The sequence below is a fragment of the Leptonotus elevatus genome, chromosome 16, assembly GCF_054856555.1.
Source record: "Leptonotus elevatus isolate MCC_2025b chromosome 16, RoL_Lele_1.0, whole genome shotgun sequence".
Lineage (NCBI taxonomy): Eukaryota > Metazoa > Chordata > Actinopteri > Syngnathiformes > Syngnathidae > Leptonotus > Leptonotus elevatus.
In genome coordinates, this window is record NC_141254.1 from 11485485 (window position 1) to 11500529 (window position 15045).

General features: G+C 42.3%; 3 protein-coding genes across 5 annotated transcripts; 2 read left to right on the top strand and 1 right to left on the bottom strand.

The window, feature by feature from the left end:
- Nucleotides 1-28: 28 nt before the first annotated feature.
- lrrc32 (leucine rich repeat containing 32) lies at nucleotides 29-5747 on the bottom strand. Its single transcript, XM_086098358.1, has 3 exons — nucleotides 5520-5747; nucleotides 4057-4150; nucleotides 29-2422 (listed from the first exon to the last, which is right to left on the bottom strand). Exons 1-3 carry the CDS (start codon nucleotides 5630-5632, stop codon nucleotides 584-586), a joined length of 2046 nt encoding a protein of 681 aa, XP_085954484.1. The 5' UTR covers nucleotides 5633-5747; the 3' UTR covers nucleotides 29-583.
- A 1085-nt stretch (nucleotides 5748-6832) lies between these two features.
- Nucleotides 6833-11000, top strand: LOC147160734 (serine/arginine-rich splicing factor 1-like). Of its 2 annotated transcripts, XR_015097418.1 has the most exons (5): nucleotides 6833-7331; nucleotides 7834-7994; nucleotides 8078-8250; nucleotides 9757-10353; nucleotides 10637-11000. XR_015097418.1 is itself a non-coding variant. In XM_086098847.1 (4 exons), exons 1-4 carry the CDS (start codon nucleotides 7138-7140, stop codon nucleotides 9946-9948), a joined length of 720 nt encoding a protein of 239 aa, XP_085954973.1. In that variant the 5' UTR covers nucleotides 6833-7137; the 3' UTR covers nucleotides 9949-11000. The 2 variants fall into 2 exon arrangements, 1 of the variants encoding a protein (XP_085954973.1); XM_086098847.1 differs by having other exon boundaries at nucleotides 9757-11000.
- Nucleotides 11001-11762: 762 nt separating this feature from the next.
- On the top strand, nucleotides 11763-14706 carry LOC147160735 (dynein light chain 2, cytoplasmic-like). Of its 2 annotated transcripts, none has more exons than XM_086098849.1 (4): nucleotides 11763-11966; nucleotides 13058-13204; nucleotides 14029-14161; nucleotides 14245-14706. In XM_086098849.1, exons 1-4 carry the CDS (start codon nucleotides 11838-11840, stop codon nucleotides 14304-14306), a joined length of 471 nt encoding a protein of 156 aa, XP_085954975.1. In that variant the 5' UTR covers nucleotides 11763-11837; the 3' UTR covers nucleotides 14307-14706. The 2 variants fall into 2 exon arrangements, with proteins under 2 accessions (XP_085954975.1, XP_085954974.1); XM_086098848.1 differs by having other exon boundaries at nucleotides 13055-13204; nucleotides 14245-14700.
- The last annotated feature ends 339 nt before the right edge of the window (nucleotides 14707-15045 follow it).

A 15045-nucleotide genomic window follows, 5' to 3' on the forward strand; every position in this document is an offset into this window, starting at 1 on the left:
AGTAGCAGACTAAAAGAAAAGAAGAAAGTGTTCACAGGTTTACGTTTAATCACACATGTTGTGAGTGTACATCATCTTATGAAGTAACCTTCATTTTTGGTACAAAAGTGTGTAAAACAGTGTCACAGTTGTTATTATTTCGAGTGCTCAGTCAAATCGTTTTTGAAAGCCCATCTTGGCTAATATAAAAATAAATTAATCAACTTTTTTTTTTTAAATCTTCATTAGTGTTCTCAAATGTCACAAAAAAACAAAAGTAAGCATAAAGTGCAAAATGACTTACAGTCTTAGGAGGATCGATCACCAGACTCCGATTATGACATCATACTTAACCCACTCTCGTTTTTCCATGACCGTTTGTAGTGTTGTTCGCTTTGTTTTCAAGCTAACGTCCTGACTAGCTAACTGCTAGTCCAAAAATGTCCACTCAGGAGTTCCTCTTCTTCAGCTGTTCAGTTTCACGAAACATTTTCATTTATTTATTCATTCATGTATTTATTTACGACCTTTAAAATCAACACTCGAATTTTTAAAAATCAGATCTCAAAATGTAACCCCCTTCCTTCAAAATGTGAATGATCCTTCATGCGCTAAATCTTCCAAGGTGCTTCATCTTCCTCGACTTGCAAAACTTCACCAGCAGTCCCGAGGCAATCGCCGCCAACAACACGACCACCACCGCGACGATGATGTAGTTGTTCTTTTTCCGCCATCGACACATTTCCGGAGTCACTTTCTCAATGTTGACCGGTTCCGAGCCCTCGTGGAGAACGCAGGTCGCGGCCTCGATGTCGGGCACCACCACGGCCGAGTGCTGAAGCAGGCGAACTAATTCCAGGTTTCCGCAGCAGCTGAGCGGATTGTCCCCCACGTAGAGCGTCTTCAGCGAGTGCTCCAATGCCGCCACGGCGCCGCGCTCCAGGGTGACCAGGCTGTTGTTCTGCAAGTTAAGCGTCTCGATGGACAACTCTCGGTTCCAGGCTGGGAGGCCGGTCAGGTGGTTGGTGGACAGGTCGACCAGTTTCAGGCTCCTTAGCGACGACATGTCGGCGTTCAGGTGGGAAATGTTGTTCTCCCTCAGAAGGAGCTGGACGAGGGAGTGCTCCAGACCAGCCAGGGAGTCTCGGTGCATCTCCATGCCGGGATTGACAGACAAGTCCAGAAGACTGAGAGGGGTGTCAGCAAAAGCTCCGCAAGGCAAACTCTTGATATTGTTCCGAGAAAGGTAAAGGAACTTCAGCTTCGGAACAGAGAAGAACGAGACGCAACTTGGGTGATTTTGATCCGGTTTTGTCTCTGAGGGGCACACTCGTAGATTGTTCTCTTGGAGCTGCAGCAGGTTCAGACTTGGAAGTCTCTGGAAGGTTTGATGCGCAAGGGTTTGAAGGTCATTGCCTTGCACGAAGAGCTCCTCCAAAGCCTGCAGGGTGCCTTCGCCGAGGGAAAGTCTCTGTAGGGAGTTGTAGCTGAGGTTGACGGTCTTGGCTGCGGGGAGGAGGTCTTTGTCGGTGATAGAAAACGAGGCGACGCAGTTGTTGCTGACATTCAGGACCTGCAGCGACGTCATGGTGCGGAAGAAGGACTGCGGCAAGCCTGTGAGCAGGTTGTGACTTAAGTCTAAGTTCCTCAGACGCTGCAAAGCCGTCTCAGGCGTCTTGGTCTCGGCCGCGTCGACGCTCCGGAGGCGGTTGCGCGACAAGTCCAGATGCCGGATTACGTTGTTGGTGGGCAGCAGTGGGAAAAGAGGCAGTTTATTTTCACTCAGATCCAGAAAGGCCAGGTGGTACAGCTCGGCCGATCTGGTGCTCTGGAAGAGCTCCAGGCTGTTCCTGCTGAGGTTCAACGCTCTCAGGCGGTTCAGATTGAAGTCCGTGATGCAAGCGATAGAATTCCTGGACAAGTCCAGATCGCTGAGGCCGTCGAGACAGTCAAAGGCGCCGTCTTCAATTTCCAAAATGACGTTGCTGCGGAGACTAATGCTCCTCAGGGACGACGCGCCACTGAAAGTATTTTTCCCGATCTTGGTGATGCTGTTGCTGCTCAGCGAGAGCTGCACCAGCGAAGGAGAATCGGCGAGAAAAAAGTCAGACATCCCCGTGTACAAGCCGTTATCGGAAAGATCCAGAGACTGCACGGCCGCGAGTGTTCCGATTTGAATTTGGGCCATCGCAAACACGTTGAGACGATTCCCAGACAGATCCAGGACTTTGAGGTCACGCATGGCCTCGAAAAGTCCCGGCTGGATGAAGTGGATCTTGTTAGAGTGGAGATCCAGGTGACGCAGGCCCGTGTGGCCAGCGAGGGTGTCGCCGCTGAGATTCTGCAGCTGGTTGTGCGAGAGGTCCAGTGCTTGGACGCCCGGCGGGAGGTCGGCGGGGGTGCTGGTGAGGCTCAAATCCCTGCAGACCACGCTGGTATCCACCTGCCGGCGCAGACACACACACACACACACACACAGCGTGTCGGTGGGATCATGTCGAGGAAATAGCAAAACTTGGTCAAAGTGTACTTTTTGATTTACGAGGCTTGTGATGTGAGGAGGTTTATGAGCGTTCATCGGTCCAATACAAACCTCAATTCTTGGTAAATCGGTTGTTTTGCTGTTTAGAGACATAACACCACGTGACCGCTTCTCACCTCCTTCAGCCAAGATCTTTCCGATAAATCATGAGGGAAATTCCATAAAGAAGTACCGAGAAAAGAAAGTACCTTTATTACCTTCTCTCCCTTGGTGCAATATATATATATATATATATATATATATATATATATATATATATATATATATATATATATATATATATATTAGACCTATTGAGTTTATAATTGAAAACATATGGCCAGAGGACCCCCACCATCCACCACTCATCACCAGCACCCGTCTCCCCCCCTCCAGTGAAAAAAAAAAAAAAAAAAGCCCATAAAACTGTCTCCATCTCCAATTTCTCACTAAAGCCTTTCAGATTCTCGGCATGCTTGCGGTTTTGATGAAAAGCCGCTCGTTGCTTACGGGCTGACATTAAACAAAGACTACCTATGCCGTGTAAAATGTCCTCTCTCTGCTTTTCAGTGAACCCTTGGGTATACCTAAAAGATTTAAGAAGCTTAAGGGGATTATTTTAGCATGCTAGCTGATTGGTTATCCCTTCGATGGATACATACATTCATTTTCATTTCTAGTTTTTCTATAGCAGGGCATTGATTGGTTGTTCGTACAAACTGAAAGTGATGAGTGGTTAGGGTCGGTAACTTCCAAAATGAACTAGAATGTACATTTCAGAGGGTCCATTTTTTTACGGGTTTCTTGGAGGCTCCAAATCTTTGGTTAGGATTGGGGTAGGTTTAGCGTTTAGGTTTGGTTTAAGAGTTAGCATTGTTTTATATGTGTTTGGGTTAGCACGGCTACATTTGTGGTTAGGTTCGATTTTGGTTTAGGAAAGACTACTACGTTTAATATTGCACATTTCATACACAAGGCTACCCTAAAAGGTGTACTTTAGCGCCCTGCCGTTTTTTTTTTGTCCCTGTCATTCCCAACTTCTGTCCCTGGTTTCTGTCCTTCACCGTCATTTTTTGCCATTTCTACACTAAAATGTTTTCCAAAAACATTTTTTTGCTAGCTTGTCGCCATCCCAAACCCTGATTCAGTCATTCAACGTGAACTTTTCTTTCACTCATGACCCCATGTGTGATTCACTTTCTCGTCACTTACTTAAGACTCCTCGGACGGAGTAATACCTTAGGACATTCATAAAACAGGAACGGGGGGTGACTTATATTCCCAATTACAACACCGCTACACTAATGTCAGTAATCGAAGGGGCGTACATACTGGGGAAACTTAGGCCAAAAAGTCAAACGTGATTCACCAGGAATATCTCCAGAGTGAAGTCAAACAAATGAAACAGCTCAAGCAGATTAGGAATCTCAAACCCACGTTGCCATGTGCAACATGTCCAAATAAAACCCGCCCCTTCCCTGTTTATTTATATTAAGCTATAAGGAATGCGCTTCCCCTGAACAAACACTAGGAAAAAGGGAGTAACTTTCACTTACGATGTGGCACGGAGGGCGATGGCGGGGAGGTTGGACGGCCGCCGCCACGCAGCCGACCAAGAGCGGGAGGAGCAGCGGGAAGGCGGCCATGTTGCTGCGGGACAAGGACATCATCAGCGGACGCGTGCACAGGCGCAGGATGCATGCTGTTGTCAGGGCCGTCTCGCAAACGGAGCCAAGAGGAAGTAGACCTGTGCTGACCTATGACTGAGCTATTTATGCCCTCGCAAACAACAAGGGGGTTTTTTTTTTTTGGTTTTCTTTGTAAAAAAAAAAAAACGGGTTCTACAGAAAGCCAGTGAACTTTGCAGATAACCAAAGAGCATTGTGATGTCACTCAATCTTTAAATGTTTGTTTCTTGTTTTGATCAAATATACTTGACGTGACTCAGAGGGAAAACCGAACAAAATATGGGTGGAAACAGGTTCCAGTTTGTCTCAATGTGGCATTCATTACGCTGCATCTCATGCCCAAAGGCACACATGTCGACAAAATTCAACTAAAGGTGCTCATCAAAGTGCTAAAAAAAAAACGAAACGCTAAGCTTCAAACAACTCACAAAACAGCATCTGCTCCACCAAAAAACAACAAAAAATGAACCATTACCCAACACAAGATGCCCAAGTTTCCAAGTACGTGACCCGGAGTCCCAAACAGCTCCCAAGTCTTGGAACTTGACGACCTCCAGTCTTTGCCCGTGTCAAGTACCGCATTTCCCAGTGTGCACAGCACCGTCAGCTGCCTTTAAATAGTCTCGGTCAAGTCTGTGAAATGGAATCTCAAAACTTTAAACAAAAGTAAAACGCCACCTTTATGAGCTGGGGTCCAAATCGATCGTCTCCAGACTTTAAACTGAAGTCTGTGAAAATGACTCCTCACTAGAGTCTCAAAACTTTCAACAAAAAGTTTTTGAGCTGGAGTCTAAGGCAAGTCTCAGGTCTATCAATCTTGAGTACCACATGTCCAAAGGTAAAAAAACAAACACATTTCTGAGCTGGAGTCCAGGTCAAGTCCCGAGTGAAAGTCGAGTACCTGCAGCGGAGTCGTGGTGAAGTCTCAAAATGCTCAATTTCAGTCAAATTCAATTCAATACAACTCAAAAGTCGAGCTGGCATCTACGTCAAGTCTCAAGTCTTTAAACTCACCTCCAGGTTGAGTCTAGTTGTGAGAAACTAAACTGAAGACAAGTCCTTGTCTAAAATTGGAGCCTCTGGATTTTAACAAATCGTGTGTCTAGTAGTCTTTGAGACAGATGCAGAGACATGTCTCAGGTCTTTGGTCTCAGGTCTAGAGTCCAAGTGAAGTTTCTGGGCTGGAGTCCAGGTGGCTGGAGACCAGAACTAAATAGTTTTGTCATAGATGTTGCATGTGATCGATCTGTATCAGTGATCAGTTATCAATAAATTCACAATACTTTCCATTTGACATCGTTCCGTCACAACAATCCAGAACTGACATGTACCTGACTCCGAGCCGACGATGAGTCTTTGCGGCGTGTCTGACTCCTGACCACGTTGTTTTCACATCCTCGGCCCGTCGCGTGCGCGCGCCACCTTCCGACACCCCCAAAACCATCGACAGAGACCGCACGACCACCGGAATCCCCTACGCTCTCTTCTCAGCTGACTCTTTTCCCTTCTTCCTCCTCACGCCGCTCGACTCGGACTGCTTGTTCCAGCATCCTGTGAGAACATCCTGCAGGGCTAGACCGCCCCCCCCACCCGCAACCCCCCCTCTTCCCCTTCACGGACCCACTCCCTCTTTCCCTCTCTTCTAAGGGAAATGCCTTAAAAGGGGGGTTGGCAGTCCGATTGGATTCCTCATTTCAAGGAGACACATGTTTATGTCTTCCCGTAAATACCCCCGATTTATCAAAACCTGACCCCCCCCTCTCTGTTATCATCAGGAGGAATTTGGGGCATTTCAGCCAAAGAGTTGAAAGGTTACATCTGCTTTTGCTTTGCAATAAAAACATGTTCTTTTTATTGTAGTTTTTATGACATCTGAAACAAGCATTTAGGGATGGGAGCCGTTTATGAGTCCCACATCCTTATGACTTATGACGTGCGTTATTGTCTTATGACTCTTTGATGGTTTATACCACAAATTACAGAGTAATAATAAAAATTATAAAGAATGAATTTAATTTACATTTATTTCATTTCTGAACAAAAAAATGCATCTCAATTAAGGGACAATTTAATAAATAGTTTCCACATTTTAATCATAAAATCACAATTGAACGAATAAATACTCATTTTAACTGTTTTATTTCATTTGATTTGTAATGATGCAATTTGGCACAAAACACGCTTTTCCATTTTTATTAATTAATGGACAATTAAAAAAAAGAATCCCAAAATGTTAATAATAACGACATAATTCAACTAATGAGCATTAAGTTAATATATTTCACATGTAATCCATTTAAGGAAAAAAGACCCCTTTCAAATCACATTTTATTTTTTTAAATAGACTATTTGACATGACATGACGTGTATTGTATTTATTTTTCCCCTTTAATTAAATTTTGTTACATTCGTTAAATAAATAAATAATCCAGCAGGGACACTCAAATTTTCAATTTAGCTGCGTTACATAACTCTCCTGAGGGTAGCGGTGTCCTCAATATTCCAATAAAAATCATTTAAATATTCTCACGAAGAAAAAGTATTGGCGGGAAAAGGGCGGTACGGTCCCTGGAGTAGTTCACATGTTTCTCCTGTAGGTGGCATTGTTTGCAATTTCCCGACTGCCTTTAAAATTGTCGGACGAAGAAGACGTCGCTGTTGGCGGCCGGAAAGTGGACAGGCAGCACCTTGAGGGAATTATCTCGCTCTTTACCCACTTTAATACCCTGAGGGATTTAAATTATACTACGACCAAATTGTGCCAGATTATTCCCTGTGTTATTCCCAACCGCGAGGTAAGACTTGTTGAGCCACAACCGCACTTCTTGTTCGCGTGACGGAGGGAAGCAAGCGAACACGCTAGTTAGCCTCGCTCGCTAGCCACCGTAGCTAGCCAGCCCATCCACTTCCACGCTACCACGTCCATTGTGCGCTAGCTAGCTAGCTAGCATGTCTGGCGGAGGCATTATCCGCGGACCCGCGGGGAGCAACGACTGCCGCATATACGTCGGTAACCTGCCGCCCGACATCCGCTCCAAAGACGTGGAAGACCTCTTCTACAAGTATGGCTCCATACGGGACATCGATTTGAAAAACCGACGAGGGGGACCGCCGTTCGCCTTCGTGCAGTTCGAGGACCCGAGGTGAGCGCGGAACGCACGCTTCCCACGGGGTTAGCGCCTACCAAGTTGTAGTTTATAGGCTGGAATTGCTTTTCTGGGTGATTATTCCTTAAGAAGTGTCTCTTAAAGTTTTTTTTTTGTTTTCGTTAAGTCACATTTGATTAAGCTTAAATGGCTTAACTCGAGCGCCACATGCTGCAAATGTATCAAACAAAGACCGTGAAGTCAACATTTTTTTTCTCTCCATTTCTGCGGGTTGCTTGTTTTGACACGAAATATTTAAAATTATGATTTGTGCATTTAAAACTTGATAAAACCAACTCATGTGGGGCTTATCAAATGATCTTTTATAAAATACAACTTATCACTTTAGAGTAATCAATAAGTTATTTTTCTACACATTTCTTCTATTTTGAGGGTTGTCTTCTACTGAAGTGCTTCAGAGTAATGAGTTTATGTGATGAAGAATTGGTAGTTGACATATAAAGTATGATTAGTAGTTGATAACTGTTTAATTTGACAGGGACGCGGATGACGCCGTGTACGGCCGTGATGGCTACGACTACGACGGCTACCGACTTCGTGTGGAGTTCCCCCGAAGCGGCCGAGGTGGAGCAGCAGGCCCCCCCAGGGGCAGATATGGACCCCCATCTCGGCGCTCCGAGTACAGGGTTATCGTGTCAGGTGAGCCGCAGCTTCCTTGGCGTGCTGGTTTGGCGTAACCCCTAAGAGTCGATTGATTTGTGTTTTCGTTCGTTATTGTTTAGGTCTTCCTCCGAGTGGGAGTTGGCAGGACCTGAAGGACCACATGCGAGAGGCGGGCGACGTGTGCTACGCCGACGTGAACCGCGACGGCAGCGGCGTGGTGGAGTTTGTGCGCAAAGAGGACATGACCTACGCCGTGCACAAGTTGGACAACAGCAAGTTCCGCTCCCACGAGGTAAGCGGGCCGGAGAGGCAGGAGCCCGAAAAACCATTTGATTTGGGCAAAGAGTTCACATTTTAAGGAATGAGTGGACTACTGAATTATCAAGTTTACTATTTATTTGATACTAATGTTTCAATTAGCTCAAGAATAAATACAAATCCAGGACAGTGATGGGTTTCAAATTGTCACTAAAATGTGTACTTTTTTTAGTTTCGCAATTTTATAAATGCTTTCACATTTGTAAGTATTTGAATGTAGATTTTTATTCATACTGTATTTTTTTATATATATATATTTGTAATTTTGATTGATATGACAATTTGATGAATACCATACTTAAATAGCGGAGAGAATGTGGGGAAAATGTTTTTTTTTTTTTGTATTTTAGTTTAATTTATTTATTGAATAGACAAAGGGCCTGGTCTTTTGTTAAGAAAAGAAAAAAGTCATTTTTTAAGATAATTTAAGCAATTGACAAGTATAAATACATTATTTAAAGAAATAGTAATTACATAAATACTTAAACCCACCGAATTAGATAGTTTTTTTCCATAATTATTTCATGCTCATATTTTCTTTGTAATTGACTAATCAATTACTTATTAACTAGACTAAGTGCAATTTCTAGAGAAACTGCGTGGGAGTGCTGAAAGCTGACTGCTAATAGCTGAATGCTAAAATCTGAATGCATGTGGAATGCTTATGAAGTAAATTAAGAGATCAATTATTAAATTATGACCTCCTGGTTACTGTACAATGCACTTTACCAACTGTGCCACCGAGCAGTATCAGACATCTGGTAATGAAGTTATATGTAAGTAAGTGGGCGTAGAAAGTAAAACTTGGAGAAAGTGTATCTGTCCCATTGAAAATGAATGGGATTTTTTTTATATTTAATGTTAAATTGTGTGAATATTTAAAGTAATGTGAAATCAGTTGATATATACCCCGGGAGGTGTGAATTTTTTAAGCAAGATGAAATTTGAACAGTGTAAATTGGAAGTATTATGTGGGAGTTAATTGGCAAAAAAAAGTGGAGAATAAAAATCACAATAACGTGTAGGTATGCATTCCCAAAATTACAAACGTGTATTTTTTTTCTTCATTTGCTATTAATCAGTTTAATTATTTAATGAGTTACTGTTAATGAATGAATAGATTGGAACTGGCCAATTTCAAGAAAAGGCCGCAAAATTAAATTTACAGTGGGCTAAGTCAAATATTTGAATGAATACATCCATCCATCTTCTGCTTATGGTGGGGTGTGGGAGCAGCAACTGCAGCCTAGGCAGGGAAACCCAGACTTCTGTCTCCCCAGCCACTTCGTCCAGATTTTCCAGGGAGAGGATCCTGAGTTGCTCCCAGGCCAGCAAGGGAGATCCAATGTACCCTGGGTCGTTTCCGGGGGCCTCCTCTCCTCGGGACATGTCCGAAACACCTCACCGGGGAGGCATCCTAACCCGCTGCCCAAGCCACCTCTTAAACATGCACCATTTGCTCTGTGTGTGTTGTGCGTAGGGCGAGACGGCGTATATCCGCGTGAAGATGGATGGCCACCGCAGCCCCAGCTACGACCGCTCCCGCAGCCGCAGCAGAAGCAAGAGCCGGTCGCGCAGCTTCTCCCCCACCCGACGCGGCCGAGCTTCACCGCGCTACTCCCCGCGACGCTCTCGATCCCGATCTCGTTCCCGCTCTCGCTCTCGTACCTAAATCCGCCACCTGACTTGATGGAGAGCGGCGCGTCGAGATGGGGGGAAAGAAACCTCAAAGTTGGATCCCGTTGCTCATGTATTTCTCATTAGCCCTGCCGTTTTATGCTTTTTGTTGCCCCTATCCTCTTTTCCCTCTTTCTTTCACTGTTGGGTGTCTTTTTTTTTTTACTCACCATTCCTTAATTTTTCCACCCCTCTCCTCCCTGCACCTTGAATGCTGCCGCTATTGCTGTGCTTTTTTTTTTCTTTCTTTTTTTGGCTTCTCAAAGCATATGTCCGCTGATCTTCTTGTGTGTCTCTCTGTAGAGATCAGAGCAGCAGGATAGGATGGGAAGAGAAGGAAACTGTTCAAATTAGGATAAACAGGAGGATGAGGAGGAGGATACAAATGTGGCACGCAATGGTATGATGGTTGTGCCTTTACAAACATCTAATTGTGAGGCTGTTCACATGTTTTTACACTTAAAACGGCGTCCCATTGTTTCTCAATACTCAACCCCCCCCCACCCCAGAAATAAGCTTCTGCATCCATTTTGTTTCTAGGTGGCTCCACACTTTTTTTTCCCCCCGATTTTCTTTGTAGTTTGTTCAACCCCCTTAAGTGACATCAAAATGTAGATATGTTTCCATTAAATGCGAAGGTGTGTTTCTAACTCCTTCTCTTTGGTTCTGCTGGTATTCTGAAGGTTTGGACTGGGCTCATTGTCACCCCATCCGGAGCCGGATCAGGATTTAGGATTTTTAGGCATCGGGATGGATACAAGGAGCAGGAGCATTGGAGAGTTTTCTTTGTTTGTTTGTTTGTACCTGGACAAGCTCCCACATCCAACCTTTTCAAGCATTGTAGTTCCGTAATCAAGTTGAATTTGGCGTTCCCAAAGAAACACATTTAGTGGCAATTTCCCATGCTTTTTGTGGAAATAATTAGTGGCAGTATTGTGACTTAAAATCGTTTATTTTTTATTATTTTTTTATTATTAATATTGTTGGAAATGGAAGAGCTCAGATCAAAACCACGAGGGGCTTCCAGATTGGGGGGGGGGGGGGGGGGCAATGTGGTTTGTATCTAGAGCAGCTTTTTTCTGACGAGGTTTGTTTTTTCTTAGTCTCCGGTATCATCAGAGCTTTATTCTCTTTTAATAAAATTTAAAACGTGCGCCATGTGTCTTGAGTTTTCTCTGTGAATGTTTTGAAAACATGCAGCTTCTGAAAAGGATACTTGACTCATTCAGCCATTTTCATCAGTAAAAAGTTCATATTTTGTCCAGAATGAATTTGATAACTTCATTATTTTTCATATACAATTTTACACTTGCTGTCGATTGAAGATGACATCATCTGTGTTGAGGAAGTAGGTAACGGCTCACCGGTTTTCTGGGTTTGGTCAGCAAACTGAGCCACGATTAGTCGTTACCCACTTCCTCAGCACACGTGTCTTCAGTTGAAAAGTGGAAAAAATATTTTAGGGTATTGATTGTAAATGAAAATTAAAGTTACCAAATAAATTCTGGACAAAATATTAACATTTTGCTTCCGAAAATGGCTCAATGAGTCAAGTATCCCTTTAACTACCATTTTGTGCATATGTACAATTACAAAATATAACAGAAAACGTGCAGTAAGCAGTGGCCATTAAAACACCCACTTACAACTTAACTTGACGCTAACGTGCTAAAATGAGGCTCCAGAAACGAAAAGTGTGTGTTGGGTGAAAGGCTCTTTACGACTCGATTCCCATCGTTCACAGTCGAGAGCCGTTCAGAAAACTCTATTCGTGGGTGGGAACTTCCTACCTTTTTGGATTACCCAGAATGCACCGCAGATTGGCATACAGGTGCGTATGTCCCGCTACCAGCGTCAGTTGTCAATTGTAAGGACAGCAGAAGAATGGCTGGCACATATCATTTTCCACGCCGCAGAACTATTATAAAGCAAGGATATGAAACCCAGAAGAAAAGCGAAGAGGCTGACTGCACCAACAAATCAAGATCAGATGTGATCACTTTGTCACAGAAGGTAATATATTTTTTCCCTCAAATATGATCGCTTTTTGTTCTATTCTTCGGCGGTATTTATTTTTTCATTCCGTTGGTCTACACAATAAAACAAAGAGTGTTCCCACCTTTTCGGATTACCCAGAATGCACTGCTGATTGTCATACTGGTGGGCAAAATACCTGCTATCAGCATCATTGTTATTGTTTGGCGAGCAGACGAATGTCTGTTATGTAGGGTGACCAGATGCCCCGGTTTAATCGGGACTATCACAGTTTCGAGCCTTGTGTTTATCATTAGCTAAAGTTAATAATACGAGCACTGGTTACCAAATTTAACTGGTGATTAAACTGGTTATAAAAAGTTCCTATTGAGAATTTATTTTATATTAGATTTTCAGCAAAACTGTAGTACTTTCTTTTTTTCCGACTATGGAGAAGTATTACAAATTAGGGATTGGAAGCGCAGAAGAAAAGCGAACAGGCTGCACCAGCAGATCAAATCTGATCACTTTTTCAGAGATGGAGGAATACACCACTTTTGTGGTGTTCTTAGTGAGGAAATAGCATTTTAATATGGCTCCAAAAAGTTGATTTTGCATAATTAGACTTTAGAAATTGTTGACTCGTGACAGGAGCTCACCTGTGATTGCGGAGGGATGCTTATTAAGATTAAATATTTTAGTGCACTCAAACACAATACTCTGGGCTATTAAGCTACTTTAAAGACTTTACATACAAAAGTACTTGATAAGTTATATTTATTGATTCATTAATAAGCTAGTCACATACCTTCACTTTTGAATTTTGCACAAAGTTATTTTTTAATGCTATAGTCTGGCCTGTCACAACTCTGGCCTTGTGTGGAGTTTGCATGTTGTCTGGGTGGGTTTTCTGCAGTTACTCCAGTTTCTTTCCACAAACTAAAAACATGTATATTTTAAGAAAAAAAAACATAGTTAACTGAAAGTGTGAAATTCTGTGAATACTTACAAAAAGTGCCCTGTGATTAGTTAGCGAACAGTTGGGTGTACCTAACCTCTCCTTCAAAGTTAGTTGAGAGACTGAAGGGATGGATGAATGTAGTTTATTGTCTTATCTTTAATTTTAGCAGTCTGTGGCCTACATGTCTGACAAGAAGGCCGTCGTCGTCAAGAATGCAGATATGTCTGAAGACATGCAGCAGGACGCTGTAGAATGCGCCATGCAGGCCATGGAAAAGTACAACATTCCGAAGGATATTGCCGCCTATGTCAAAAAGGTACACCAATACAAATATTTTTCAAATGTGTGATACTCTAGAAAAGTGTTGTTGTTTTTTTGCTATTTTGTGTGTAGTGTGTACCCTGTACAAATGACCAAAACAGCACACTATAAACATGTCTGTCGTAGTACCAAGACTGACCTGTGGGGGGGGGCATGGGTTATCCAGACTGTGTACTTGAGTAAAAGTACAATTACTTGTATAAAAAAAGACTTTGGTAAAAGTAAAAGTACTCATTCAAATAATTACTCAAGTAAAAAAAAATAAAAGGAGCTATGCTACATTCAGACCAACAGGGAAGCATCGCATCTTCTCGCTTCATCTCAAAGCTTGAGATAGAGCCTATTACAAGCGGGGATCCCGGATGGATGTCGGGGACCGTGTGTAAGGCTTCATATGATTGGCCGAGCCAGGAGCATTGACGGCAGCGTTTGCGCCAGGTGGTCTGATCTCTTTTTTTAATCATTGTCATGCATGTAAAACAAAAGTAACGAGTACTAACGACCGTCTGTTTTGAAAATGTACAGATACTGTTTTTAGAATGTAACGGATTCAAGTAAAAAGTATGAATTACAAAGTACTGGAAAAAAATACTCTACTCAAGTACAGTAACAATGTATTTGTACTTCGTTACTTCCTATCTCTGCAACTAAGTTTTGACCACACACATAGATTTATAATCATATTATGATCCCAATCAGATTTGAGAGGGGGTACAAAAATGATTTCACAGGATAATCATTCAAAAATATTGCCGTTTGCATGGCAAGAAAAAAAAAGATCAAATGATTCACTTAATTTTCTGTTCTGAACTCCCGCAGGAGTTTGACAAGAAGTACAAACCCACATGGCACTGCATCGTGGGCCGGGACTTCGGCAGCTACGTGACGCACGAGACCAAGCACTTCATCTACTTCTACTTCGGCCAAGTGGCCATCCTGCTCTTTAAAACAGGTAGCTTGAATCCATCATCCATCAATCCATCTATCCATGACTTGCTTATTTTAGCTAACCACCCATTTAACAACTCTATGCAGCCAGTGAGCCACCACCCAGACAGGGGAACTTCATCAAGAGGGTCCTGTTTAAGAATTATTAGGTGGAGGAGAAGATTGAGCTGTGTCGGCCCCGTTTTGGGAGGTATTTGTTTTGCTTTCCCGCCACAGATCCTTGTATGTACCAGTATGTTTGTCATTTGGATGTTTCATCTGTCGTGTTTTTGTTTTAAAAGCCTTCATTTTGTGTGTCAAACTGTTGCATCATGGTTAATAAAATGTCACACTTCCAAGTTTAGCACGTGTTTGAACCTCGTGTTTGTTTAATGTGTGGGCGTATGGTGTACTTTTGTTTACGTTCTGCATAACAGCACTGTTGGAACTAATTATTGTCTTGTATACACATGTTTACTGGAAATTGTATTGTTTTTTCTTTGGGATGAAGCAACAAATGAGTACAATATTTTTTACTTAAGAATAAAATACTTTATAATAGTAATATATGATGTTTATGCTGCCGGATTGAGAGGAAAAGATGGAGGATAAAATTGCTGTTAAAATAAATATTTTTTTTGTAAATTATCTATTTTCTTATACATACTTGTATAAATACTTATTTGGTTTCACAAAATAACTCTGTATTGTATTGAGTTTTATCAGAGCCATGACTAAAATTTATTTTTTAATATAAAATATATTGGAAATTAATTTCAAAGTACATCGCATGTGTCCAACATTTTATTTTTTAAACTCATTTTACCCACCAAATCTAGTTTTGTATATTCTTAACTTGTTTTTTTTAACCTCAAATATCTTTTTTCAAATGCAAATTAATTATTATTT

Bases quoted from the DNA above. Each gene is read 5' to 3' on its own strand.
- lrrc32 (XM_086098358.1), bottom strand. From the start codon at position 5,632: ATGGTTTTGGGGGTGTCGGAAGGTGGCGCGCGCACGCGACGGGCCGAG. The intron at 4,151-5,519 runs GTACATGTCAGT...CTTGTCCCGCAG, and splicing joins CATCGTCGGCTCGGAGTCAG to CAACATGGCCGCCTTCCCGC. The intron at 2,423-4,056 runs GTAAGTGAAAGT...CTGCGCCGGCAG, and splicing joins ATCGCCCTCCGTGCCACATC to GTGGATACCAGCGTGGTCTG.
- LOC147160734 (XM_086098847.1), top strand. From the start codon at position 7,138: ATGTCTGGCGGAGGCATTATCCGCGGACCCGCGGGGAGCAACGACTGC. The intron at 7,332-7,833 runs GTGAGCGCGGAA...TTAATTTGACAG, and splicing joins GTGCAGTTCGAGGACCCGAG to GGACGCGGATGACGCCGTGT. The intron at 7,995-8,077 runs GTGAGCCGCAGC...GTTATTGTTTAG, and splicing joins GTACAGGGTTATCGTGTCAG to GTCTTCCTCCGAGTGGGAGT.
- LOC147160735 (XM_086098848.1), top strand. From the start codon at position 11,838: ATGGCTGGCACATATCATTTTCCACGCCGCAGAACTATTATAAAGCAA. The intron at 11,967-13,054 runs GTAATATATTTT...CTTTAATTTTAG, and splicing joins TGATCACTTTGTCACAGAAG to CAGTCTGTGGCCTACATGTC. The intron at 14,162-14,244 runs GTAGCTTGAATC...AACTCTATGCAG, and splicing joins CATCCTGCTCTTTAAAACAG to CCAGTGAGCCACCACCCAGA.